Source organism: Rhincodon typus, chromosome 2 (assembly GCF_021869965.1).
Source record: "Rhincodon typus isolate 14 chromosome 2, sRhiTyp1.1, whole genome shotgun sequence".
In the NCBI taxonomy this organism is placed as follows: Eukaryota; Metazoa; Chordata; class Chondrichthyes; order Orectolobiformes; family Rhincodontidae; genus Rhincodon; species Rhincodon typus.
Genome location: NC_063333.1, coordinates 141272936 through 141285374, shown reverse-complemented (window position 1 = coordinate 141285374; position 12439 = coordinate 141272936). Strand labels below are relative to the sequence as shown.

Genomic DNA, 12439 nt, shown 5'->3' with positions numbered 1-12439 from the left:
ATTTGGATAATCTTAAATTTTGTGTTGCCACATACAGAAAGAGCGTGATTTAGAGTTAGCTGCACGGATCGGTCAGTCTCTGCTAAAGAAGAACAGGACACTAACTGAAAGGAATGAACACCTTGAGGAGCAAGTGGAACATGCCAGGGAGGAGGTGAGTGCATATTGGGCATTATGGTTGCATGGCTTTTTAGGGGAAAAAAGTTATTGCTATCTGGTAGATTTAGTTGTACCTGTTGTGCTTTCAGTTCTCTTGATGCCTCTTCATAGTTTGTGATATTGAAGAATTGGAAACTTTCAATGTCATTGTCATAGACACTTACAGCTCCACTAAAGCCCATTGGGCTCATCATGCCCATGCCTGGCAAAAACAGTCACCTAACTATACTATACCCACTTTCAGCACTTGGTTCATTGCCTTGTATGCCTTGGTATTGCAAGTGTACATCTAAATACTAATTAAATGTTTGAGGGTTTATGCCTCCATCACCCCTACAAGCAGTGAGATTCAGATTCCCACCAACCTCTGGGTGAAAAGATTTCTCCTCTCCTCTCGACCTTCTGCCCCTTACCTTAAACCTTCAGTTGCAGTTGATCTTCTAGTGTAGTACTGAGAGAATACTGCACTTTTTGGAAGTGCCATCTCTTGAATGAGATATTAACCTGAGGTCCAGTCTACCCCCTCAATTGGACATAAATCCCATGGTCACTCTTTAGAAAAGAGCATTGAAATTAGTGGACTATCACTAATCTTAGATTCAGCATGACAATGTTTAGTAGAGGTGATGGCCTAGTGGTGGTATCATTAGCCTATAAATCCAGAAACTCAGCTAATGTTCTGGACACCTTGGTTTGAATCCTGCCATGTCAGATGGTGGAAATTGAATTCAATTAAAAAAACACATCTGGAATTAAGAATCATGAAAACTATTGCTGATTGGTGGAAAGGTCCATCTGGCTCACTAATGTCCTTTAGTGACCCTCACCTGGTCTGGCCTACATGTGACTCCAGATCCATAGCAATGTGGTTGACTCTCAACTGCCCTCTGAAATGGCTTAGTGAGCCACTCAGTTCAAAGACAGCTAGGGATGTGCAATAAATGTTGGCCACCCAGCGACACCAATGTCCCACAAGTGATTTTAAAAATAAAAACAATAATAACGTTATCTGGTCATTATCACATTGCTGTTTGCAGGAACTTGCTGTGTCCTGCCACACAACAGCGACCACACTTCCAAAAGTAGTATATTGGCTACAAAGCATCTGAAGATTGTGAAAGACAAGTCTTTCTCCTGTTCTATTATTATGTAATCAAACAGATTCCAATGTTTGGAATAAGGGTGAATTCCTACAATCTTGTATTTGCTTGAAACCTGAAAAGTGCGTTTGTGATGATATTCTGTATAGTTTCCAAGGAGCTGTATGGCGTTGGTGTTAGACTTTGGCATGCTGTTTCTACTAATGATCCCCTTTATTTGATCTCACACAAGTGTTGAAGTTACCGATGATAATAAGCTTTCTTGGAATCTAAGATGACGGGTGCCAGATCTTGGTGCAATTGAATTTAAGTTTTATTGTATAGTTACCACAGTTATTATATCAGTGTTAATAATGGTGATATATTTCCTGTAAGACTGTAAAATCATCCCCCCCCCATTCACATCTTTAGGAAGAATTTTAAGTTTAGATATTAAGTTGGGTTGTCCACGTTCTTTTTCACGATCTCCAGGGCTGTGTATACAAACATATGCGCGCGCACACAACCACATTTTATATCAAGCTGGGGCAAAGGTTGAAGAGCGTTCAGAGTTGGTTTCACACTAAGCTTTCTCGAATTCAAATGGAATAAAGCTGCTTCCTCCATGGTCCATCCTGAAACCACCAACAGCACAAAGTAAAGGCTTTCCTTTCTTTTTAGTTATCACACTTCATAATCCTTGATTTAGAGGTGCTCTCCAAAGTTAGTGATCTCAAAGTCGGTCTTGTATGAGTTGGGAGTAAGAGTGGGCCTTTTGCCCCCTTAGACCAGCTTCACTGTCTAATAAGATCATGGCTGACCTGATTATTACCTCAACCGCATTTCCCACTTGCCCCTGATTAACCCTCTTGCTTACTAGCTACATTTCTCATATACACCATAACCAGATGGAGCAACAAGTGCGAACAAGCAGGAACACAGCTTTGCAGCGCAATGTCTAGATCAAAGGATGGAGCAGCAACTGATGGCTGATTAACTAACTGGGACAGCATCTTGGGTAGCAATAACAAAATGGGACATCGGCTAAGTCATGCTATTTATCGTACAAGCTGCAGCATCGTTGCATTCTCTATATAATGTGCACCTGAGATGGCACCGAAGTACTGTTTAATGATGCAATATGTAAGATTCATTCTTATAGAAGCTGGAGAAATAGAAAAGTAGTGCTATTTATAATAAAACTAGAATCTGAGATAAGGTGGAGCAATCTGCCTATGTGCTGTGGTGACACAGTAAACAAGACATGTGATGTAAGCAATACATGTGTAGAAAATTCCTGAAGGCCAGCTAATGTCTCTACCCTTCATCTGTACATGTACCAGCTGCCATTTGGCATTCCAAGTGATTATCCCAACTATTCCAAATTATAAATACATAAAATGCTGGAAATGCCAAGCTGCTGGTGAGAAGAATAGCAAGTGAAGGCAGTTTGGAGCTGCACTGATGGCTGTTGTATTAGTTTTCCTTCCAGTTTCTCAGAAGAATTAGACTGGACTTGAGATATAAATTATTTTGCTCTCTTCATAGAGGTTGCCAGATCTGCTGAGTTTCTCTAATATTTTTCTTTTCAGTTCACATTTCCAAAATCTGCAGCATTTAGTTTTTGTGATGTGCTGGTTATGGTATCTTTTTTTCCTTTGCTCCGTGTTCTTTCTGTTCTCAACAGTTCACTTTTTGTTTTCCTCCTCTCATACCCCGCTCCATTTCTGCTACTGACCAGGTGTCTCAACTCCGTCATGAGCTGGCTATGAAAGATGAGTTACTACAATTCTACACTAATGCGGCAGAAGAAAGTGAGAGTGACTCCACTTCCTCCACACCGTAAGTGTTCTACTCAGTCCTGTCAAATAATGCCATTCAGAAATGTCCCTGAACCAGCATGCCTGAACAATAGAAATTATCAATAAATATCTGCAAGGAGCACTGGTGAATTTTGTTTTTAATATCATGGGTACTTGTGCCTGAAATTTAAAAAAAAAAAAAAAATTCTTTAATTCAGACATTAGACATTTTTCTTTTGATGCCAGGAAATAGTCACTTTAACATTAATATAAAATGGACTGCAATGGATCAAGAAGACAGCTCACCACCACTTGAGGGTAATTAAAGATGGGAAATAAATGTTGACCCAGCCAGTGACATATTCATCCCATGAATGGATTAAACAAGAGCAACAAGCAATTAAAGTTATAACTCTGATAGTACTGACAGTGACACTCCAACTATTCCAAATAATAAATATGTAAGATGCTGGAAATGCCAAGCTGCTCATGAGAAGAATAGCAAGTGAAGGCATTTTTGAGCTGCATTGGTGGCTGTTGTATTATTTTTCCTTCCAGTTTCTCAGAAGAATTAGACTAGACTTGAAATGTGAATTCTTTTGCTCTCTTCAGAGGTTGCCTGCAGGGTAGTGGTGTAGAATTGTTGGTCTGTAATATGTGGTTTTGTGACAATGACCTCAATTTGTTGAGTTAAGTGTGATCAAAGGCTGGGAAATTCCCCAATAAAATTCTGCCATTCCTTGTGCCAAACTGACACACAGAAATTGTTTTCACTAAGATATTTTGCCCTATTTTACAACAATGCGCGTGAAGGCAGTTTACCACTACCTTCTGCACAGCTGTTAGGGATAGTAAATGGAGTGATGGCTTTCATTTCAAAAGGATGGAGTATGAAAGTAGAGAGGTTTTGCTACACATTGTGCTAGCCAACCCACAGTTGGAATACTGTGAACTGTCTCTATGAAAAGGTGTACCAGCATTGGAGGCAGTCAGAGAAGGTTCACTAGGCAGGTAATAACTATGAGGAAACGTTGAGTAGGTTGGCCCTATACGCATTAGAATTTAGAAGAATGAGAGATTCTGTGGTGGTTTGATAGGGTAGGTGTGGAAAAGTAATTCTCCTTGCGGAACAGTCTAAAACCGGAGGGCATAATCTCAGGATAAGAGGTTGTCCGTTTAAGACAGTGATAAGGAATTTCTTCTGTCAAAGGATAGAAAATCTTTGCTGCAAGAGGACTGCCAAGGCTGTGTCGTTATGTTTATTCAAGGCTGAACTGGACCGATTTTCACTAGGTTAAGGATTAAAGGGAAAGGCAGGAAAGTGGATTTGAAGATTAACAGATCAACATAATCTCATTGGGTGTTGGAGGGATTGGCCAAATGGCATAATTCAGCTCCTACATCTTATGGTCTTGTTGCCAGTGATGCCACATCGTGTGAAATATATTTTGGAAAAAAAAGTAGTTGGATGTCAGTAAAACTCATTACATGTGGTTTCGGTTTTATGGAAAATTATGGGACTTAGCATTATTTGGGGGTAAAAAAGCACAATTTGTTGAAGCTCTTTGGCTTGCACTCAGGACAATTTGCAAGACTGATTGGAAGGTTAAAAAAAAAGTCTTTTTTTTTCTAGCAGTCCTCAAGTTCCATATGATCGAATGGTATTTTGTAAAGATATTTCCATAAAATTTTAAATTGTCACAAGTTGCATTTTTCTAAGTATTAACAACAGAAGCATAATTGTGGTTTATTCCTTCTGGGGCTGATTTTGTAACTGACTAAAACCTTTGTTATGAACAAATGAACACAAAATGATTTGAGGATTTTGGTTTGATATGCCCTCAGGTTGAGACGGATTGAGTCTACCTCATCTGTACAGAATTATTTTCATTTGGATTCTCTTCAAAAGAAGCTGAAGGATCTAGAAGAAGAAAATGTTGTTTTAAGAACAGAGGTAAAAAAAATATCAGTTTTCTACTCCTATTCAAATCAAAGCCAAATGAAAATATTATTGAGTGATGTCTGCATTTGTATTTTTCTTTCTTATTAATCTCTCATGCTGCTGGGATTATAGTTGATGATAGTTACAGTCAGAATTGCAGTGGCCATGCTTAATGCTCTAGTGTGCCTCTATTCGCCCCTGTTTGGAATCATGAGAAATCCAAAATAGCTTTATTTTACTAGTCAACAAAAGTTCCTTGTGGTTCAGTCTAATTCCATTCATTCTCCCCGGCTTAGAATTGTAGAATCATCAGACGTCTGTGGCACAGCTAAAGGCCCTTCAGCCCATCGTGCCTGTGCCAATCAATAACAACCACCTAATGATTCTAATCCCCCGTGGAGAAATTAATTGTTAGCTCCCACACTAAATCTATCTATTCTTCTGCTTGGCCAGTCAGATTGGGTACTTCCTGCATCGGTATAGGTACATTGAATTGTAGAACAGTAGCTTGGCGTGTGAAGTGTTCATAAATTGATACATAACGTTTCAACAGTTTTGATGCCAAGTTCCTATAGCATATCAAAGTGGAACACAATACCAATGCTAGAATATCTGCAATAAAAACTGATCCATCCCAGCTGAAGTATCAATGCCTGTACATGTAAATAGAACCAGTTCTCTGTCATCCGAGGGAACTTGTATTTGCAGAATCCACGCTTTTTATCTTGGCCACAGAGTCCATAGCAGTAGGTAATATCATGCATCTGTGGTTGTCAATTCGATAAGATCATGACTGGCTTGTTGATAGACCGTATTCTATACCCTTGTCTGTGAACTTCAATACCTTTTATTGAGTGTATAGACTATATAAGGGAGAGAGTGAGGGGCAACATCTCTGGAACACTTTGCTTTCTGGTACCATTCAATGTGAATTGGTTTTATCATGACAGACTGCTAAGCACATGTGTAAGGAATTATTATTAGAATAAAACTGGTAGTTAACCCTTTACTCCACAGTCTAAAAGGGACTTTTGTTGCTAGTTGTGGACATACGCAGATTAATGTTTAGGAACCTGTGCAGTAATCTATTTAGTAACCTTCTATTGGTCAGAAGAGATGTATTGCTAATTGTATTTATAGTATTTCTCCACTGTCACATAATGTAGAGCCAAGGTTGGATATTTAATCTTCTATGATGCATCCCAAAACACATTAATTTTTAAAAATTAATTATTAGTTACTGTAACTTTTTTGTGGAACTGTTACCTGTATTGTAATGCAATACATTTTTATCTTGACATTCAGACTTGTCATCTGCAGACCGAGACCATTTCATATGAAGAGAAGGAGCAGCAGCTTGTCAATGACTGTGTGAAGGAGCTAAGTATGTTTCAAGTACCAGGAGAGTCCTGCAAAATGAGTCATTCCTCTGCACTGTGCATTACTCAACTACAATACTTTTAAATGCAGTAGATTTTTATGGTTACTTGCATCCAGATGATTTTGAAATCAAAAGGTCAAGCTTAAAATCAAAAGCAATGTATTATTCAACTTCAAATCTTTTGATGTCGAGTTAATCGCTATGGAGGTTCTGCAATATATGAAGAATGCAAGCTTTTCAACAACAGCTTGTGTTTTTAACACACCTCTAAAGTCATAAAACATTCCACCATAGTTACTGAAGTCATTAATCATCAGGCAAAGAATGATTCCACTTTACGTGGGAGATACTAGGTAGTTTCCAAAATCTAGGTCAAACAGGTAGGTTTCATTGGGAGGCTTAAAGTATGCCTTGACCGGTTTCGGGAGGCATAGGGTCATGACATCTGATGGTAGAGCTGCCAGCTGTGGAGTGAGGAGAACAGGGATGTGCCAAGATTTCAGAAGGTTTGTGTTGGAGGAAGCTATGGTGAAAAGGTAAGGCAAAACCACAAAGGGATTTAAAAATGAGATGGTTTCTAAAATTGAGGCCGTGCAGTGCCTAGACCAGTAGTAGGTCATTGAGCTTAGAGGAATTTGGATTTAGGCTCATTTGTTGCAAGGTTTTCCCTGGTAATAGAAACAAGCTGTAAGTGAAATAATTAAGCAAAAGTTGTTTTTGTTTGAATAGTTAATATCATACATCTTTCAGTTCTACGAACCATAATACACAGTTCACTTTTTGTCTTCCACTGTTGCAATTTACAATCATCTTCAAAGTTTGAAATAAAATAGGAAAAAAAAACATTAATGTCAAGACCTAAAACTTTCCAAACTAGCCTATCGTTTGCCTTGAGCAGTTTGCCTTTTATCATGTACAAATTTAAAGTTAACACAATGGTTTAATAAACATAGTAATTCCCTTCCATCTCTGGTCTTCACCAGTCACCCTTTCTCTTGCCAAATGAATGTCTTATACTGAAATATGGAGCTGACTTTTACTGGCCCTTGGAGGGTTGGATAGAAGGTGGAAGGTGGAAGGGGGATACAGCAAAAATTGTGGGGAGCCAATCCTGATTGGCTTCCTCATGTGGTCTTTCCCCTTTTGGGCATTTTACAGATGGCAATATTGGAAGTTGATGGACTGCTTGACTGAAACAGATGGATGCTGTACACATACCTTGTCTTGAAGAGAGCTCACCTTTTGGAACCCTGTGCTGTGTGTACAATATTAAGTCATAACTGGGAAAATGCACTGATAATCTTGCTGCTTGATCCACAAACTGTTGCAAAATATCTAAGATCTCGATGAGTTTACCAAGATGACCAATTTGCCTGATTGGTCTTCAGGTGCAAAAGTAATTCACACCAAGTTTAGTCATTAACAAAAGATAACTCTTTATTGTAACACATTTGACTTTAACGAATGGCAGAGAAAAGAATAGATTCCTAATTTATTTCTATGCAACTTAAACTATATCCCCCTTTTTTAAAAAAAACCACCCCCCCACTTTCTCTGACAATTAAGATAGACAAAGACAAACAGTTCAATACGTTGTATGGGTGGAGAAAGAAAACAGGCAGAGTGAACAAAATTTCAAAGATCACAAGTCCAAATTTTAGTCATGTGTTAATTTGTCTCTGTCATTTTGTTTTAATTTTTGGAACTAGTGACATGCTGTTGCCTGTAAAGTGATTGTTCTTCACTGTCTCTTCACCAATATGGAGAGAGGGTAGAAGAGGGAGGTGTTCATTACAGAGGCCCTGGATGTTGTTATGATCCCAGCTGATGTCATTATTGGACAAGTTTGATCCCATATTGAAATCTGGCTTGGTAGATCATGTTTTTGATTTAAGGAGATAGTCTTTCACTGAAATGCAAACGTGCACGTTTGCAGATTTGGATTTAACAATAAGAGAAGTTTATTATGCAATGGAAATGAAGATAAAATAATAAAGCAAATTATTTACATATAACATTAAATATATAGATTTTGAAACACATGGTAAAATACAATCCGATTAATCCCAAAAGCACTCCTTTGCAGTACTCCCACCAGAGAGAATTCACTTCCTTTCCACATCTGTAAGGCTTAATTTAACAGTGCTTTCACTTACCCACCGTGAGAATCTGATAGCCTCTTTCTGGAGATTTCTTACAACTGAGATTAGACTTTCTCAGCTTCAAATTACCCCCTCAGGTTTATAACCAAATGCTTTGTGTTTTGGATTTATAAACTAAATAAGTTACACTGAGATGACCTATTGCTTAACGTTCCTAAACTGGTTCTCAGCAGCAACTGTTTTACTTATCCAGCTTCGCCCACGATTTCTGCAAAGCTACCCAAACTGAAATTCAAGCGTTTTTTTTAACCCAAACTTGATGGAGGTTTCCCTTTGGCCCAGAAGTACATTTACAGATTCTTCCAGCTAAAAGCTTAATGAACTTAACTGTTTCTTTTGTTCAATTGTAAATTCTTTCAATCTAAACAAAGCTCATTAGTATCCAGAAAGTCTCTATTATACTGTTTTAAAATAAATCACCACGTCCATAGAAATACTTTCAAATTAATTATTGCAACCTTGATGGATACACACAATCCATATGCCACTAGTTCAAAATTCACAAATCCAATGTAAATTATATTAAATGTAACACATCACGCACCTTTTATCACTGTCTCTGGCTGTCCTGCACTTAGAGCTTTGTAACGAACTGTGGCTCATCCCATCAGAGGGCTGTCGTCATGTAGTCATTCTTTAACTCAAAGACTCTTATTGCTATTCTGTGTCAAGGAATTGTTCAGAAAAGTAGCCTTGTTTTGCACAGCTGAAAATCTTTCCTAGTATTTCGGCAAAACAGCAGTCCTGCTTTCATTTCAATATGCAGTCTAGAAAAGAAAAATATTGTCCTTTCTGGTTCTGACTCTACTAGTTAGTCTGCTGTGTGGGTCTGCAAGCTGCACACACGCAAATCAGTTGATTGCTGTAACACGTGCTTCGTGACTTTTTTGTTTTACTGTGTTAAATGAATTAAACCATTGAATTAATCAATTCCTAATGAGTGATTGGCTATTAGATCATAATTATTAGGATGATGGTGGGCAACCAAAGGCATAATTAGAGGTCATTTGATAATTCTGTGAGCACCTTACTGATAGTGGATGAACCTGCTAACCTCTCACTGACCCTTGCAATTTGAATAGGAACAGGAGTTGGCCATTGAGCCCTTGAGCCTGCTCCACCATTTAATGAGATCATGACTGATCTGTGGCCTAACTCCATATACCTGCCTTTGGCCCATATCCCTCAATACCTCTGCTCAACAAAATTTATCTATCTCAGATTTAAAATTAACAACTGATCCTGCATCGTCTGCCATTTGTGGAAGAGAGTTCCAAACCTCTATCACACTTCTTGTGTAGAAGTGCTTTCTAACATCTCTCCAGAACAGACTGTCAGCTAACTGGAGATGCCTTCCAATGGCACTGTTGAAACAATGGGGGAAGAATGTGTTCTGCAACAGAAAGATGGTCACTGGCAAGGACGACAAGCTCCCATGTCCCAACAGTTCCCCTGGAGAGATTTCTCCCATGTTATTGCTCACTGTTGAGGCTCCTGCCTCTCTGGGCCAACAGCTGAAGAGGGCAGGCTGGCATACTTAGTAGAATAGTCTCCATTTGTATTAGTCTTTCACTTAAAGATGTTTGATGTTCTGGGTGTAAGGTTGACTCTGCTTCTTCTACCTAACTGTCCAGGGGACGCAAATCTCCAACTTGTCAATCTCGCAGAGGAACTGGCAAAGAAGACTGAAGACTCAGCGCGCCAGCAAGAGGAAATTACTCATCTGCTGTCACAAATAGTCGACTTGCAGAAAAAGTCTAAAGCTGTAAGCTGATACATTCGTTTCCCTGCCCCCACCCTGACACTTTCGTTAATGAGTTGAGACTTGATTTATGATGTGGAACTTCTCCATGTCAAACTGCTGTAATATTGCTCCAAGGGTCTTCATTTAAGAGTTGTGAACAATCATCCCAGAGCAGAGACAGTCTATAGTCCAGATGCTTGAGGAAAAAATGAGGGAATTTTTAACTCCAGGTTTTTGCCAGTCAATTGACTTTTAACATGGCACTGATTAATGGCTCCACACCCACAGCAATGTGGTTGACTCTTAGTTGCAATTGGCGATGGGCAATAAATACTGGCTTAACCAGTATGCTCTAATCCCATGACTGAATATACAAAAATAATTCTGATTGCTTGCCTGTTCAGAGTATGGATAGCAATATTTCCTTGCCCCAAAGAACTGATGCTGTCTTTGAAAGGAAGGAGTGTGTGTAGTCAAAATACAATAATTGCTTTTAAGATCTTTCCTGCAACATGTCTAGAGATCATAGAAATAACAGACTTGGTTTTAGTAATTTTATTGACTGAAAAAATTACGTGGTGTCTACATCCTTATTCCCTGCTCAGGAAGACAGACCAAAGGCATTTGGTCACATGCTGTGAACATATTACTGAATGTCATTTTTGTTTATTGTTTTTAAAATTTTAAACATGCACAATTTTCAAGCTTGCTTTTGAGAAGTTTGACAAAGGAGTCAAGGGTTATGTGGGGTTGGCAGGAGATTGGAATTGAAGTCACAATCCGATCAGCCAAGATTTTATTGAATAGCAAAGTGGGCTCGAGGGGCCAAATAGCCTAATCCTGCTTCTATTTCTTACTATCTTGCAAATTCAACTAATGGTTCATTGTAACCTGTTTAAGCAGTGATCTCATAATTCATGTAGTTCGAAGGAAGGGGTGCAAATAGATAAATGTTTTTAAACCTTATATCGGGATAGCCATGAACACCCATGGTATTAGATAGTCATATTATGACAAAACTTGAGATAGTAGATTGCAACGCTGTCTTTTAGGTGTAACATCAGACTTGAATTCAGCCCAAAATTAAGGAAACCAAATTGTCTTCTGGTATTTAAAAAGAAATTTGAATTCTGACCAAGTTTCTAGTTGGAAGTGAAATCATAACCTGTAACTATACTTTTACTACTTCACAGGGGTGATGGAAGTGGGAAATAATGTTTGAATGAGCTAATCAGACTATACTTCAAATTCGAAACATCTAGAGCAATCTTTGTAGTATTCCTGTGTCTCTACCTCTTCCCTCCAAGAAAGCAATCCACCCTTGTCCAAGAACCATCAATTCTGACTTTGAACAGGACTGAATGTGGGGCAGGTGGAGTAGTATGAGAAATGTGAGCCACTGGCAAATGTCAGCTATAACTGGAGTTTTTGAATCTGTTTCTCATAGGGCCAAAATTAGGAAGAAGTGTTCCTGTTCAGAGATGAGAACGGCAAAGGAAATGAATCCTTACGAGATGTTCACTTTGTATGAGAAATTAAGCTTTCTTGTGACCCAGTCAGAATAGACGTACAGCAGGCCCATCTCTAATTATTTTCCATAGATCTTGAGCCTGCTTGCCATAAAAACTCAATGAATAATGTATAGAATTTCAGAAAGAAGCATTTGTGCTCTGAAATGGGCTGTGTAGTAATCTACCACAAGCTGTATCTATGATCAGTGATTATTAATGAATGGTTTGTCTTTGCAGTATGCGGTAGAAAATGAGGAACTTACTCAACATCTGGGTGCGGCTAAAGATGCCCAACGGCAGCTCACAGCTGAGGTAAGTTTTTTTTTTAAGGATATCAATTTAGTCTTTACCTCGTGCCAATGTCCTGCTTCCTACCCATACCCTTGCAACAATAACTAACTTTTTTTTTATCCAGATAATCATCCAATGTCCTCATTGAATGTCTTGTATCTTGAAGAATGCTACACAGAATATGCTCAGAGGCTATTGAAGATGGCAGGATGTGTTGAGAAAGTGATTTAATAAAACATGGGGTGTCCTAGGTTTTATTAATAGGACTGTAGAGTGCGGCGAGCTGTTGAACTTGTACAAGACACTAGTCCAGTCTTGTCAGTTGTGTTGCAAGCGGTTTTGAGCACTTTAGGATGGCTGTGAAAACA

General features: G+C 38.7%; 1 protein-coding gene across 6 annotated transcripts in view; it reads left to right on the top strand.

Annotated features, from left to right (window-relative positions):
• Positions 1–12439, top strand: part of trak1a (trafficking protein, kinesin binding 1a) — a 189126-nt gene that overhangs the window by 148003 nt on the left and 28684 nt on the right. For all 6 annotated transcript variants that reach the window (XM_048613609.1, XM_048613592.1, XM_048613603.1 and 3 more), the window contains 6 exons: positions 38–154; positions 2980–3080; positions 4886–4994; positions 6288–6366; positions 10160–10290; positions 12018–12092. In XM_048613609.1, coding sequence (XP_048469566.1) covers positions 38–154; positions 2980–3080; positions 4886–4994; positions 6288–6366; positions 10160–10290; positions 12018–12092 — 612 coding nt within the window. The remainder of the gene's footprint in view (positions 1–37; positions 155–2979; positions 3081–4885; positions 4995–6287; positions 6367–10159; positions 10291–12017; positions 12093–12439) is intronic.